We start from the raw sequence: 17,146 nt of genomic DNA, 5'->3' as shown, positions 1-17,146 counted from the left end.
ATCCCTGATTGGACCATCAATTAGATCCTTAATCAGGGAAGTCTTACTCCAATAGGCCAACCTCAATGGCCTGACTGAAGTCATGACATCCAGAATTGGAGGATCGTAGATATCCCAGAGAGTTTAAAGAGATTCAATAAAGAACATAGAACATAGAACATAGAACATTACAGCGCGGAACAGGCCCTTCGGCCCACAATGTTGCGCCGACCAGTCTTATTTTAAAAAAAAAACATTGACCCACTAATCTAAACCACTCCTTTTTCGTCCATAAACCTATCCACCAATCTCTTAAACGCCCCCAAACTAGGCGCATTTACAACTGCAGCAGGCAGGGCATTCCAGTCCCTCACCACCCTCTGGGTAAAGAACCTACCCCTGACATCCGTCCTATAACTACCCCCCCTTAATTTAAAGCCATGCCCCCTCGTGCTAGATTTCTCCATCCGAGGAAACAGGCTATCACCATCCACCCTATCTAAACCTCTAATCATCTTATATGTTTCTATAAGATCCCCTCTTAGCCGCCTTCTTTCCAGTGAAAACAACCCCAAATCCCTCAGTCTCTCCTCATAGGACCTCCCCTGCATACCAGGCAACATCCTAGTAAACCTCCTCTGCACCCTCTCCAAAGCCTCCACATCCTTCCTGTAATGTGGGGACCAGAACTGCACACAGTACTCCAAGTGCGGCCGCACCAGAGTTGTGTACAGTTGCAACATGACGCTGCGACTCCTAAATTCAATCCCCCTACCAATAAACGCCAAGACACCGTATGCCTTCTTAACAACCTTATCTACTTGATTCCCAACTTTCAGGGATCTATGTACACATACACCTAGATCCCTCTGCTCCTCCACTCTATTCAAAGTCCTCCCGTTAGCCCTATACTCAACACATCTGTTATTCCTACCGAAATGGATTACCTCACACTTCTCCGCATTAAACTCCATCCGCCACCTCGCGGCCCAGCTCTGCAACCTGTCCAAGTCACCCTGCAAACTTCGACACCCTTCCTCACAATCTACCACACCTCCGACTTTGGTGTCATCAGCAAACTTACTAATCCACCCAACTATACCCTCATCCAGATCATTAATAAAGATTACGAACAGCAGTGGCCCCAAAACAGATCCCTGAGGCACACCACTCGTAACCGAACTCCATGATGAATAATTACCATCAACCACCACCCTCTGTCTCCTATCTGCTAACCAATTCCTGATCCAAGTACCTAAATTACCACCAATCCCATACATCTGCATTTTCTGCAGAAGCATACCATGGTGAACCTTATCAAACGCCTTACTAAAATCCATATATACCACATCTACTGCCTTACCCCTATCCACCTCTTTGGTCACCTTCTCAAAGAACTCAATAAGGTTAGTAAGGCACGACCTTCCCGCTACAAAACCATGCTGACTATCTCTAATCAATTCATTACTCTCCAAATAACTATAAATCCTATCCCTAATAATTCTTTCTAAAACCTTGCCCACTACAGAAGTAAGACTCACTGGTCTATAATTCCCAGGGAAGTCTCTGCTCCCCTTCTTAAACAATGGGACAACATTCGCTGTCCTCCAATCATCCGGTACTATACCAGAGACCAACGACGACCTGAAGATCAGAGCCAGTGGCTCTGCAATCACCTCTCTTGCCTCCCATAGAATCCTAGGGTAAATCCCGTCAGGACCAGGGGACTTATCTATTTTCAACCCTTCTAGAATATCCAACACATCCTCTGTATCAACTACAATACTTTCTATTTTACACCCCTTCACCCCAGTGACCTCCTCAGCTACATTCATATCGTCCTGTGTGAACACCGAAGAGAAATAATGGTTCAATGCCTCTCCAATCTCTTCCGGTTCCACACACAACTTCCCCCTACTGTCTGTAACTGGCCCTAATCTTGCCCTGACCAACCTTCTATTCTTGACATACCTATAGAACGCCTTAGGATTCTCCTTAATCCTATCAGCCAAAGTCATCTCATGCCCTCTTCTAGCCCTTCTTAACTCCCTCTTCAACTCCCTCCTAGCCAATCTAAAGCTTTCTACTGCACTACCCGAGCCCTCAAGCCTCATCCGAACATAAGCCTCCTTCTTCTTCCTAACCAACAAATCAACTTTTTTCGTGCACCACGGTTCCCTAGCCCTACCAATTCCTCCTTGCCTGACAGGGACATACCTATCACAGACCCACAGTAGCTGCTCCTTGAACAAACTCCACATTTCAGACGTTCCTAGTCCCTGTAATCTCCTAGTCCAACCAATGCTTCCTAATTCTCTCCTAATGGCCTCATAGTTACCCTTCCCCCAGCTAAAACTACTGACCCGAGGTTCATGCCTATCCCTTTCCATCACTAAGGTGAACGTAACCGAATTGTGGTCACTATCACCAAAAAGCACACCAACTTCCAAGTCTAGCACCTGGTCTGGCTCATTTCCCAGCACCAAGTCCAATATAGCCTCACCTCTAGTTGGCCTATCTACATATTGAGTTAAAAAACCTTCCTGCACACTTTGAACAAAAACTGACCCCTCTAACAAGCTAGAGCTATAGCTATTCCAATCAATGTTAGTAAAGTTAAAATCCCCCATAACAATTACCCTATTACTTTCACTCCTAACCAGGATCATCTCTGCAATCCTTTCCTCAACCTCTCTAGAACTTTTTGGAGGTCTATAAAAGACTCCCAACAGGGTGACCTCTCCTCTCCTATTTCTAATTTCTGCCCATACTACCTCAACAGACAAATCCTCATTAAACTTCTTCTCTGACACTGTGATATAGTCCTTGACCAATAATGCTACTCCACCCCCCCTTCTACCTCCTTCTCTACTCCGACTAAAGCACTTGTACCCTGGCACCTGCAACATCCATTCCTGACCCTGCTCTATCCACGTCTCTGAAATGGCCACAACATCAAAGTCCCAGGTACTGGTCCACGCTGCAAGTTCATCCACCTTATTGCGAATACTCCTCGCGTTAAAGTATATACATTTCAAACCTCGCTCTCTAAAGAGATCTCTAAAGAGATGTTTTTTCTAGTAGAGTCAATAGACAGAAGATACAAATTTAAGATGATTGGCAAAAGATACAGAGGCAATATGACAAAAAAAAATATGCAGTAGGATTTGGAGGGGGGATCTAACTGAAACTTATAGAATACTGAAAGGCCTAGATAGAGTGGATGTGGAGAGAATGTTTCCCCTAGTGGGAGAGACTAGAACTCGAGGGTACAACCTCAGAGTGAAGGGACGGTCCTTTAAAACAGAGGTGAGGAGGAATTTCTTCAGCCAGAGAGTGGTGAATCTGTGGAACTCTTTGCTGCAGAAGGCTGTGGAGGCCGGGTCATTGAGTGTCTTTAAGACAGGGATAGATAGGTTCTTGGTCAATGCGGAGATCAGGGGTTAGAGGGAGGAGGCAGGAGAATGGGGATGAGAAAAATATCAGCTATGACTGAATGGCAGAGCAGACTCAATGAACGGAACGACCTAATTGTGCTCCTATATCTTATGGTGGTGGACACAGATTTCAGAGTATTCTTCAAAATGGAATGAATAAATAATTGAAGGAGAAAAGAATTGCTGGGAAATGGGGAATAGCAACAGAGTGAGACTAACTGGGGGGTGATTATAAAAGGTCTGTGCAGTCTCGATGATCTGAATGATTACAGTCTATATTGCACTGTTCTAATGAAAAGGCTGAATGTTCATCTTCTGTGCACTATCGTTCTACGATCTAGCAGGCAAGCCAGGTTACATCATAAGAGAAATGAGATGACCTGCCACATCAGATATACGGGCATTGGCAGACTTGGTGCTCTGAGCAATTATTTATGTAAAGGCTGCACTCGAGCATAGACAATCTAAAAGAATTATGTCACATGCTGCAATCTGGCTTGCGGTAAATGTCCAAGTCCAGTTTTAGAGGTCACTTCAGCCCTGAACTTCTATTCCCTGAAGAGTATATCGGTATCCAACATTGAAATTACTTTTCTTTCTCACTGATCAGGAGTTGCCCTGTATTTATCTCTATCTCCTATCTATCTGCTCTCCGCTGCGGTCAGATGAATTGGAAACAATGGAAAAGTGAAAAGTCTTTCTGAAATTTTTGAAAAGTTGATTCACAAGTTTTCAATAACCCTATGATCCAGATTTTGTCCTGAGTAGCTTTCAAAGTTCAGCCCACATACTGGTGTTCATTAAATCATAGAATCTCGACAGTGCAGAAGAAGGCCAATTGGCCCATTGAGTCTGTACCAACAACAATCCCAGCCAAGTCCTATCCATATTTATTTACCCTGCTCATGTCCCTGACCATAAGGCCATAAGACATAGGAGCAGAATTAGGCCACTCGGCCTATCAATTCAGCTCTGCCATTCAATAATGGCTGATATTTTTCTCCTCCCTATTCCCCTGCCTTTTTCCCATAACTCCTGAACCCCTCATTAATCAAGAACCTATCCATCTCTGTCTCAAAGACACTCAATGACCCAGCCTCCGCAGCCTTCTGCGGCAAAGAGTTCCACAGATTCCCCACTCTCTGGCTGAAGAAATTCCTCCTCATCTCTGTTTTAAAGAATCACCCCTTTAGCTTGAGGTTATGCCCTCTGGTTCTAGCTTTTCCTACCAGTGGAAACATCCTCTCCATGTCCACTCTATCCAGGCCTTGCAGTATCCTGTAAGTTTCAATAAGATCCCCACCCATCCATATAAACTCCAAGTACAGACCCAGAGTCCTCAACCATTCCTCGTATGACAAGTTCTTCATTCCGGGGACCATTCTTGTGAATCTCCTGTGGACCCTTTCCAAGGCCAGCACATCCTTCCTCAGATAAGGGGCCCAAAACTGCTCACAATACTCCAAATGGGGTCTGACCAGAGCCTTATACAGCCTCAGAAATACCTCCCTGCTCTTGTATTCCAGCCCTCTCGACATGAATGCTAACATTGCATTTGTCTTCCTAACCGCCGATTGAACCTCAAGTCAATTTATCATGGCCAATTAACCTAACCCGCGCATGTTTTGGCTGTGGGAGGAAACAGAAGCACCCAGAGGGCACCCACGCAGACACAGGGGAGAACGTGCAAACTCCACACAGACACTGACCTAAGCCGGGAATCGAACTCTGGCTCCTGGCATTGTGAGGCAGCAACGCTACCCATTGTGCTACAGGAAATATAGATTACATTTAAATCATTGTACAAGAAGCAAAACAAAAATTGGGAAATCCCATACAGGTCTAAAGGAAAGACATAAAAGAGGAAAACAGAAAAGCTATTGAAACGGTTATTTTCATGTCATCATTTAAAAAGTCTGCAATATTAATTTTCTTGTGAGGGAATAATGCTCCAAACTTGTAAGATTTAGTTTTTCCAGGGCCTAAGGATTGTTCAGCTGTGATTAGCATACGTTACACTATCAGAAACTTAGGTTATTCCTGATTGAACATAGTCCAACATCTAGCTGAAATATGCCACAAGTGGGTAATTAGTCTAAATCTACATCACGGCAGCAATCTCTGTGCAGATTCTGTTGGCGCAGTAAGAAGTCTCACAACACGAGATTAAAGTCCAACAGGTTTATTTGGAATCACTCACCTGATGAAGGAACAGCGCTTCCAAAACTCATGATTCCAAATAAACCTGTTGGACTTTAACCTGATGTTGTGAGACTTCTTACTGTGTTTACCCCAGTCCAACGCAGGCATCTCCATATCAGATTCTGTTGGTGGATACTGCTACAATGCAGCCAATTAATAAGCAAGCTATCGCTGAAAGCACCTTCTAGATTTCTGCATCTTATTTATTCATTTGTGGGACATGGGTGTCGCTGGCTGACCAGCATTTATTGTCCATCCTTAGTTACCCTCGGTGGGCAGTTGTGAGTCAACCACTTTGCTGTGGCTCTGAAGTTACATGTAGGCCAGGCCAGGTAAGGACGGCAGATTTCCTTCCCTCAAGGACATTAGTGAACCAGATGGGTTTTTCCAACAATCCACAATGGTTTCAAGGTCATCAGTAGATTCCTAATTCCAAATTTTTTTAAACTGAATTCAAATTTCACCATTTGCCGTGGCAGGATTGGAACCCAGGTCCCCAGAACATTAGCTGAGTTGCTGGATTAACGGTCTAGCGATACCCCCACAGGGCCATTGCCTCTCCATTTTAACTATGCAGGTGCGGACGCCATAATTTGCCATCCAATTTACCCAGTAACAATGGTGAGAGCTGTCTGCTTCATTGTGAAGGCCACAAAATCTGGCCCATTATTTCATAGAAAAATCTTAGAATCCCTACTTTTGATTTGATTTGCTTTATTATTGTCACATTTTTAACAAACAGTGAAAAGTATTGTATCTTGCGCACTATGCAGACAAAGCATACCATTCATAGAGAAGGAAAGGAGACTATGCAGAATGTAGTGTTACAGTCACAGCTAGGGTGTAGAGAAAGATCAACTTAGTGCAAGGTAAGTCCATTCAAAACTCTGACGGCAGCAGGGAAGAAGCTGTTCTTGAGTCGGTTGGTACGTGACTTCAGACTTTGATAAGATGCTCTGTCAGAGAGTTGGTGCAGATTTGAAGAACCAGATGGTCTCTTCTTGCCCTGTAGAATTCTACATAAAAAAATGAAGTTACTGTGAAAATCCCCTCCTCACCACCCTCCAGCACCTGTTCGGGTAGTGAGGGAGAATTTAGCAATGTACCTATCTAACCAGCATGTTTTTTGAACTGTGGGAGGAAACTGGAGGAAGCCCACACAGGCACGGGGAGAGTGTGCAGACTCCACACAGACAGTGATCCGAGGCCAGGAATCGAACCCCGGTCCCTGGCGCTGCGAGGTAGCAGTGCTAACCACTGTGCAAATGTTTCAGAACCACTGGGATAGCCTCCCTACATTGTCAAAGCATTCATAAAGTCATGAGTATTTGAGCAGAGGGGATAGCTTTTCCTTATGGGACCCCATCGCAGGAAGTGGTGAGTGCTGTTCAGATGGGAGCTGGATATAATTGATGGAGAAAAACAAATCAGTCCGTGTCTGCACCTTGAAGGTTGAAATGTTAAAACCTAACGTTCCACCCTGTTGCAAAGAGAACCTTATTCATTCTGTCCATTTGGGCGTAATCCAAATGTAACAGAGGCTGTTTGCAAATCACAACACATTTTTTTTAACTGCTTCAATTAAAGTGAGTGACCTCTCTAATATTAATGTAAGTGCGCAGATCCAAAGCATCTCTAAAGTTCTCCCAAGACAAAACCTACCCATGAGTATTTATTACAAGTTAGGAAAGCTCTCTTCGGTAACTGGAACCGTCTGCTCTGCTTCCCTGCCCCTCCCCCTGTCTGAAACGACTCTGCGGATTCCACTGCTTGGAATGCCATTGGTGGCTGATGTTTATCCAGATGTTTGGATTGGGAACAGTCAAAGTGGCTGGCGGCGCAAGAGATTTGACCTAACAGAAAAGGAAAAGGTTGCATATCGGGGCGTCAAGATGGCAAGGCTGGCCTGTGGTCTATTTCCCCTTTGGTTCGTCGCATTAATGCAAGTTGCAACAGCAGATTTCATGGACAAACTTGCGGACAGGAAGGTCTGTGCTGACGAGGAATGTATTTGTAAGTAGATATTCTCCGTTTGTCAGGAAAGCTTCCTCACGTATGTACGTTTGCTGTCATTGCGGCACAGTGGCAGAGTGTTCAGCACTGCTGCCTCACAGCGCCAGGCACCCAGGTTCAATTCCGGCATCGGGTCACTGTCTGTGTGGAGCTTGCACCTTCTCCCCGTGTCTGCGTGGGTTTCCTCCGGGTGCTTTGATTTCCTTCCACAATCCAAAGATATATGAGTTATGTTGATTGGCCATGCTAAATTGCCCCTTAGAGTCAGGACGACTAGGTAGGGTAAGTGCATGGGGAGATGCAGGTAGGACCCGGGTGGGATTTTGGTCGGTGCAGACTCGATGGGCCAAAAGACCTCCTTCTGCACTGTAGGATTCTATGAACATAGTAATACATTCTACATTCAACAGCTATTGTGTGTTTGCTGACAATTTTAATGTTCTCTCGGTTTTCTCCATATTGAAATCCAGCTGTTGCTTCCCTCAAGTACAAATCCTCCCTCACTGCAACAGCTGACCAGACTTAACAAAGTACCTTCTTAGTTACTGTTAATACTGCTCCTTCAACATCCAACCCAGGAAACATAGAATCCCCACAGTGCAGAAGGAGGCCATTTGGCCCATCGAGTCTGCACCAACCACAATCCCACCCAGGTCCTATCCCCGTCACCCCGGATATTTACCCTGCTAGCCACCTGACACTAAGGGGCAATTTAGCACGTCTGATCAACCCATCCCACATATCTTTGGAGTGTGGGAGGAAATTGGAGCATCCGGTGGAAACCCACGCAGACACAGGGAGAACGTGCAAATTCCACATAGGCAGTGATCCAAGCTGGGAATCGAACCCGGGTCCCTGGTGCTGTGAGGCAGCAATGATAACCGCTGTGCCACCGTGCCGCCCTTAATATCTGAGCAAATCATCGCATATTTCTTCCTTTTTCCTAAAGGGCAGCACAGTGGTTAGCACTGCTGCCTCACATTGCCAGAGACCCAGGTTCGATTCCTGGCTTGGGTGATGATCTGTGTGGAGTTTGCACGTTCTCCCCGAATCTGCATGGGTTTCCTCTGGGTGCTCTGGTTTCCTCCCAATGTCCAAAGATGTGCGGGTTAGGTGGATCGGCCATGCTAAATCGTCCATTAGTTTCAGGGAGATTAGCAGGGTAAATATATGGGGTTACAGGGTTGGGGTCTGGGTGGGATTGTTATTGATGTAGGCTCGATGGGCTGAATGGCCTCTTTCTGCACTGCAGGTATTCTAAGGTGTCTATATTCTGCACCGTCTCCTTTTATTCTCCCCTATGTACTCTAGGAGCAGTATGCTTTGTTTGTATAGTGCTCAAGAAACAATACTTTTCATTGTATCCCAATACGTGACCATAATAAATCAATTCAATTGACGCTGTGTTGTTACACAGCAGCCCAATGTTTGCAATGGATTTCAGTGTGTGTGACCCTTTCCCATTGCTCAGTTGTCTGTTATTTTGGGTCAAATTTCTCCAGAAAGTTATTTCCTACAAAGCACAGAAAAAAACAAACTGGCTTCCTTTTAGATATTCAATTCATTTCAAAGTGCCCAACAGCTGGGACCAGAGGTGATTAATTACAGACACTGCTTCCTCGCAGGAGTTAATGGCAAATGAAAAAGCGATCTCTGATCCAAGACTCCCGCTACCCATGAGGTACAAATGCTGCCTTTCGAAAGGAAACCTGAGCTCCTTCAAACTTTCACTCGGCCGAAGTCACAACCACAGAAAGTAATTGAGGCCAAAACGTTGTCTAATTTCAGGAAGAAATTCGATATAGCCCTTGGGGCTAAAGGGATCGGGACATATGGGGGGGATGAGGGGGATCAGGATATTGAATTCAACAATCAGCCATGATCAAAATGAATGGCGGAGCGGACTCGAAGGCCAAAAGGCTTACTCCTGCTTCTAATTTCTGTGTTTCTAAGTCAGGCTTGCCCTGGTCTCGCAGCCATTGTTTGAAAAATCAGAGTCCAGGGGTTCAGCATTGGGTTCATTCCTGACAAAGCCATATTTGGGTAGGCACAGTAAGAAGTCTGACGACACCAGGTTGTCCACCGGCATCTCCACATCATTTTTAAAAGGGCCACAGAAACTTGGAAATCATAGAATCTTGACAGTGCGGAAGGAGGCCATTCTGTCCATCTAGTCTGCGCAGACGACAACCCCATCCCGGGCCCTGTCCCCACAACCCCACACATGGTGGATGTGGTGTTTCTTGATTTTCAGAAGGCGTTTGACAAGGTACCTCACAAGAGGTTATTGAAGAAGGTAAGGGGGCATGGAGTTGGGGGTAGGGTGTTAGCGTGGATAGAGGATTGACTGTCAAATAGGAGGCAGAGAGTGGGGGTCAATGGGTGCTATTCGGATTGGCGGTTGGTGATTAGTGGAGTGCCCCAGGGGTCGGTGCTGGGGCCTCAGCTATTTACCATTTATATAGATGATCTGGAGGAGGGAACCGAGTGTAGAGTGTCGAAATTTGCTGATGACACCAAGATTGGTGGAACGGCAAATTGTGCGGAGGGTGTGGAGAGTCTGCAGAAGGATCTAGATAGGCTGGGCAAATGGGCCAGGAAATGGCAAATGGAATTTAATGTTGGCAAATGTGAGGTTGTCCACTTTGGTAGGAATAACGGTAGGAAGGACTATTACTTACGTGGCGAAAAACTGCAGCAGGCGACGGTGCAGAGGGACCTCGGGGTCCTTGTGCATGAGTCGCAAAAACCCAGCCTGCAGGTGCAGCAGGTGGTCAGGAAGGCGAATGGGATGCTGGCCTTCATAGCGAGGGGGATTGAATATAAAAGTAGGGAGGTCTTGCTGCAGCTGTACAGGGCACTGGTGAGGCCGCGGCTGGAGTACTGTGTGCAGTTTTGGTTGCCGCACCTGCGCAAGGATATTTTGGCCTTGGAGGGAGTGCAGAGGAGGTTTACTAGGCTGATTCCGGAGTTGAGGGGATTGAGCTATGAGGAGAGGCTGAATAAACTAGGCTTGTACTCGTTAGAGTTTAGAAGAATGTGGACAGGCTCTTCCCGCTCAGAAAGGACAGTAGGACTAGAAGGCACAGCCTCAAGATAAAGGGGAGGCGGTTTAGAACGGAGTTGAGGAGGAACTTCTTCACTCAAAGGGTGGTGAATCTCTGGAATTCTCTGCCCGTTGAAGTGGTGGAGGCTGCCTCGCTAAATATTTTTAAGACGGGGGTTGATGGGTTTTTGATAAGAGAGGGGATTAAGGGTTATGGGGAGAGGGCGGGAAAGTGGAACTGAGCCACGACAGATCAGCCATGATCTTATTGAATGGCGGGGCAGGCTCGAGGGGCTAGATGGCCTACTCCTGCTCCTATTTCTTATGTTCTTATGTTCTTATGTTCTCATCCCTCTAACCTACACACCCCGGGACACTAAGGGGCAATTTAGTGTGGCCAATCCACCTAACCCACGCATCTTTCGGACTGCGGGAGGAAACCCGCGCAGACACGGGGAGAATGTGCAAACTCCGCATAGACGGTGACGTGAAGCCAGAAATCAAACCTGGGCCCCTGACACTGTGAGGCAGCAGTGCTGACCACTGTGCCACCGTGCTGCTCCCGAGGCCATCAGCAGACCACATTCAGATTATCTTAGGTATCTGACTAGGATTGCCCCTACCCACTGAGTCACCGCAATAGTAAGACAGCACATATCTATATGGGCTAAGTGGCCTTCTCGTAGAGTCACAGACTCATAGAGGTTTACAATATGGAAACAAGTCCTTCGGCCTAACTTGTCCATGCTGCCTTTTTTAAAACCCCTAAGCAAGCCCCAATTGACCGCATTTGGCCCATATCCCTCCATACCCATCTTAGCCATGTAACTGTCTAAACAATTTTTGAAAGACAAAATTGTACCCACCCTACTATTACCACCCTCTGTGTGAAAAAATTTCCCCTCTGGAACCTTTTGTATCTCTCCCCTCTCACCTTAAACCTATGCCCTCTAGCTTTAGACTCCCCTATCTTTGGGAAAAGATATTGACTATCTAGCTGATCTGTGCCCCTCATTATTTTATAGACCTCTATAAGATCACCCCTCAGCCTCCTACGCTCCAGAGAAAAAAATCCCAGTCTATCCAGCCTCTCCTTATAACTCAAACCATCACGAGCCAGTAGCGTCCTAGCAAATCTTTTCTGCACTCTTTCTAGTTTAATAATAGGGTGACCAGAACTGTACACAGTATTCCAAGTGTGGCCTTACCAATGTCTTATACAACTTCAACAAGACATCCCAACTTCTGTATTCAATGTTCTGACCAATGAAACCAAGCATGCCGAATGCCTTCTTCAACACTCTGTCCATCTGTGACTCCAACTTCACGGAGCCATGAACCTGTACCCCTAGATCTCTTTGTTCTGTAACTCTCGCCAGTGCCCTACCATTAATTGAGTAAGTCCTACCCTGGTTCAATCTACCAAAATGCATCACATCGTATTTATCTAAAGTAAACTCCATCTGCCATTCGTGAGCCCAATGGCCCAATTGATCAAGATCCTGTTGCAATTGGAGATAACTTTCTTCACTGTCCACTATGCCACCAATCTCGGTATCATTTGCAAATTTACTAACCATGCCCCCTAATTCTCATCCAAGTCATTAATATAAATGACAAATAACAATGGACCCAGCACTGATCCATGAGGCACACCGCTGGTCACAGGCCTCATGGTGTCATCGCCTTCATTCTGAGGTAAGGGGAGATCTATCTGAGAGGCGCTGAGGCTCTTCACACACAATAAATGGTTCCTTTTTCAGATGTGATGTCGATTGGCCGAGTGGTTGACGATTACAATGCTCCAGATTGCAGGTTTCTAAACCTTAAGGAAGGACATTTGATGTACGTCTACTCCAAGCTGGTCCAGGAAGGGCAAGGTGGCGAATTCTGGTCTGGCAGCGTAAGTCAGTGCATTTGGTGTTGAAAATGGGGAGTAAGTGATCCTCTGCGAGCTCTTTGTGTATGATGGCCTCTTTCAGGTTAACGCCTTGGTTCTCCCTTGACAGATATACAGCGACAATCAGTTTGTGGATGAGATGGGTGTGGTCGGTTATTTTCCCAGCACTATGATCACCGAGCAACATGTGTTCCACAACAAAACAGTGGAACTTCCCACGACGGTGAGTACCTCAATACCGCCGATACAAACATTCACACAGTCAACGTTCACATTTCAGTTCCTCCTTTAACTACTGTAGAATCTATTTTTCTCTTCCCTGCCTAGATTTCTGTCTCGACACCTCAGTCCCTTTCACAGTTTTGCCTCATTAATAATATTTTTTAATTAGTCTGAAACTCTCAAGTAAGAATAGCTTAATTTTCCCAATTTTCCTTCCCTTTGTCTCACAGCACCATAGTGCTTAGCCCCGTAACCCCACATATTTACCCTTCTAATCCCCCTGACACTAACAGCTAATTTACCATGGCCAATCCACCTAACCCGTACATCTTTGGACTGTGGGAGGAAACCTACGCAGACACGGGGAGAATGTGCAAACTCCACACAGACAGTGACCCAAGGCCAGAATTGAACCCGGGTCCCTGAGGCAGTAGTGCTAAACCCTGTACCACCATGCCACCCATGTATTAATATACAGTGAGAAGTATTGTTTCTTGCGCACTATACAGACAAAGCATACCGTTCATAGAGAAGGAAAGGGGAGGGTGCAGAATGAAGTTGCAGATTTCCCCATCCATTGTGGTGGAATTAAAACTCAGCTTCTCAGAGAATTACCCTGGGTTTCTGGATGATTGGTCTAACGGCAACACCACAGTGTCATGTCCCCATTAATACAAATTAACCATGATCTCATTGAATGCCAGAACAGGCTTAAGGGAAGGAATAGTCTCCTTTTCTTGTATTACTCGATAAAATCCAAACAAATCTGTTGGGTTGGTGTTCACATAGTCCCGCTATTGGTGCAAGCTTCCCAAAATACGTTAATGACTCCAAAGATGTGCAGGTTAGGTGGATTGGCCATGGGAAATGTGTGACGTTGTGGGGGAGAAGCCTACGTGAGAAATTCTGTCAGACCATAAGACCATTAGATATAGGAGCAGAATTAGGCCATTCAGCTCATTGAGTTTGCTCCACCATTCAATCATAGCTGATAAGTTTCTCAACCCCATTCTCCCACCATTCCCCATAATCTTTACTCCCCTTATCAATCAAGAACCTATCTATCTCTGCCTTAAATATACTGGGCAGCACGGTGGCACGGTGGTTAGCATTGCTGCCTCACAGCTCCAGGGACCCGGGTTCAATTCCCGGTTTGGGTCACTGTCTGTGTGGAGTTTGCACCTTCTCCCCATTTCTGCGTGGGTTTCCAGTTTCCTCCCACAGTCCAAAGATGTGCGGGTGAGATTGATTGGCCACGCTAAGTTGTCTCTTAGTGCCCCAGGATGCATAGGTTAGAGGGATTAGTGGGGTAAATATATGGGGTTATGGGCATAGGGCTTGGATGGGATTGTTGTCGTTGCAGACTCCAGGGGCCGAATGGCCTCCTTCTGCACTGTATGATTCTATGTCTCAATGACCTGGTCTCCACAGCCTTTTGTGGCAATGAATTCCATAGTGATTGAACGGTGGAGCAAACTTGATGAGCTGAATGGCCTAATTCTGCTCCTATGTCTTATAATCTGACAGATTATTTTATGTAGGCCCTCACCCCCACAACGCCACACATTTCCCATGGCCAATCCACCTAACCTGCACATCTTTGGAGTCATTAACGTATTTTGGGAAGCTTGCATCAATGGTGGGACTACGTGAACACCACCTTCTGTCTGAAGAAATTCCTCCTCATTCCCTTTACTCCGAGGCTGTGCCCTTGGATCCTAGTCTCTCCGACTAATGGAAACATCTTCCACACGTCCCCTCTATCCAGGTCTTTCAGTATTCTGTAAGTTTCAATGAAATCCCCCCCTCGTTCTTTCGAACTCCATCGAGTACAGACCCAGAGTCCTCAAACATTCCTCATACATCAAGCCTTTCATTCCACGGATCATTCTCATGAACCTCCTCTGGTCCCTCTCCAGGGCCAGCACATTCTTCCTGATATATGGAAGAGAGTCAATGGGCCAAATGGCTTCTTCTGCACTGTAGGGATTCTGTAATTTTATGACTCAACTCCAGGGATTTGGGATCTGAATGTGACAAGAACTTTGTGCTATTTGAGAGTTTGGTCTCAACACGGCAATTTCTAAAATCCCTCTCTATTCTGCTGATGAATTGATGCAATCTGTTTTTTAAACATTTTTACCTCTTTTTTCCAAAGTAAATCAGAAGTTGTGTGGATAGGTGACGAAATAATGAGTGCACAACTGGGAAATTAATATGCTTATGTGAAAGCATACAACCAGAGAACCGAGAAATGTAATTGGATTTATTTCGTAAAGGCAATCTAATTTAACAAAAGTTGACAAAATATGTTACAGCCACCCGAACAAGTGCAATAAATATTTATGGATACTCTTTTAAATGTGACAGATTGCCTTCAATTGCTTAGGTTGTTTTTAAAAGTGCTAATCTGGATATAATTCACTTGACTCATAATCACAATCACTGCCTGTGCGGAATGTGTTTTCAGTGGATGTTACACGATGGCGCAGTGGTTAGCACTGCTGCCTTGCAGCAACAGGGACCTGGGTTCGATTCCCGGCTTGGGTTACTGTCTGTGTGGAGTCTGCGTGAGTTTCCTCTGGGTGCTCCAGTTTCCTGCTAGAGTCACATTCTCCCTGTGTCTGTGTGAGTCTCCTGCTACAGTCAGAAAGATGCGCTGGTTAGGAGCATTGCACATGCTAAATTCTCCCTCAGTGCACCCGAACAGGGTGTGTGCGACTAGGGGATTTTTACAGTAACTTCTTTGCAGTGTTAATGTAAGTCTACGGTAACACTAATAAATAAACTTTAAGCTATCAAACATGTAAACGTTTCAATCTGAGTTACAATTATTAAAATACCTGGTGTGTAACGTGAGGAGAGCAAGACCTCCATTCCTGTGCAAAGCTATTCATAAACTGTTCAATGTAACTACAGACATTTGTTCCATGCACTGGACAGGATTTTCCAGCTGCGTTCACCCTAAGACTGGAAAATCCTACCGGGGGGGGATGGAGGATGGACCATGCCACCAACCCACAGCCGCCCGCTATGATTCCCGCTATGGCTAGTGAGATGGGGAAATTCCGCCCACAGTCTGGCTAAGGAAAGTCCTTCTTGCATTCTTTATTTGTTTGTTTATTCACCCATGGGATGTGAGCATCGCCGGCCAGGCCAGCATTTACTGCCCATCCCTAATGACCTGTAAGAAGATAAGAAGTCTCACAGCAGCTGGTTAAAGTCCAACTGGTTTATTTGCAATCACGAGCTTTCGGAGCGCTGCCCCTTCATCAGGTGAGGTGGCTCCAAATAAACCTGTTGGACTTTAGCCCGGTGTTTGTGAGACTCCCTCCTGTGCCCACGCCAGTCCAACGCCGGCATCTCCACATCATGGCTTTAAGAAGGTGGTAGTGAGCTGCCCTCTCGAACGGCCCTGGTGAATTTTGTTGTTTTAAAGCTATACCGAGAGATGTGGGAAATGCTTTGATTTCTTTGTCCGATAACGACCCTGCATTTTTCTCAATTGCTGACCAATGTTTCGAAACAACAAGGTTTGAGGAAATCTTAATTGGTTTTGGGATCTGACTGTTCCATTTTGTTTCTAATTTCCACTCAGGCCGTTGACTTTTACTGTGACTAATGTTCATAATCTACTCCTCAAAAGACGTGATTAAAGGAAAAATGTGGAGCAAATTGCAACGTAACTGAGAAGATCTGTATTGCTTCTTGCTGCTTGGAGCATTAATTGTCAAGGCTGGAAGAAATGAAAGTATACGTAAAATGTCAAGTTGCTGAAGACCGAGATAAAATGTTTGAGGCTACTTGTTTTGTCCCTTTCTACTGTTGCAATTAACCATTGGCAACTCATTCATTTTCCATTTATCTCTCAATCGATTATGGTTTCTATGTGACTTTCGGAACAACTGGTGGATTAAAGAGAAAAGTTGACCTGCTTTGGTTCGATGCACCTTGGCTAATAACACCAATGTTATCAATGTACTTAGATGCTGTTCTGTTAAATTTCAATAAATACGCAAACCCTGAGTTAGCCGTTGCGTTCAGCTAATCAATGTACTCGCCCTCGTGCGATGCAGAAACGCATACAAGCAAAATTAAAGCATATTTACTTTTATTAATCCATTTGTGTGTGCTTCTTTCTGTTAACCAAATAAACTCAATCAACACGGGATAAAAGCAAATTACTGCCGAGGCTGGAATCTGAAACCAAAAGAGAAAACACTGGAAAATCTCAGCAGGTCTGGCAGCATCTGTAAGGAGAGAAATGAGCTGACGTTTCGAGTCCAGATAACCCTCTGTCAAAACTAAAAGGAAATTAAATCAGCAAACTATGGGATAAATTCAAAA

At 45.4% G+C, this 17,146-nt stretch overlaps 1 protein-coding gene across 1 annotated transcript; it reads left to right on the top strand.

Annotated features, from left to right (window-relative positions):
* The first annotated feature begins 7,282 nt into the window (after positions 1–7,282).
* LOC145350686 (otoraplin-like) lies at positions 7,283–16,882 on the top strand. Its single transcript, XM_080199897.1, has 4 exons — positions 7,283–7,631; positions 12,441–12,580; positions 12,687–12,800; positions 16,398–16,882. Exons 1-4 carry the CDS (start codon positions 7,283–7,285, stop codon positions 16,419–16,421), a joined length of 627 nt encoding a protein of 208 aa, XP_080056023.1. The 3' UTR covers positions 16,422–16,882.
* Positions 16,883–17,146: the final 264 nt, after the last annotated feature.

This window comes from Carcharhinus amblyrhynchos, chromosome 12, assembly GCF_965287045.1.
Source record: "Carcharhinus amblyrhynchos chromosome 12, sCarAmb.v2.hapA, whole genome shotgun sequence".
Lineage (NCBI taxonomy): Eukaryota > Metazoa > Chordata > Chondrichthyes > Carcharhiniformes > Carcharhinidae > Carcharhinus > Carcharhinus amblyrhynchos.
Note: the sequence above shows the minus strand (reverse complement) of the source record. Positions and strands in the feature narration are given on the sequence as shown.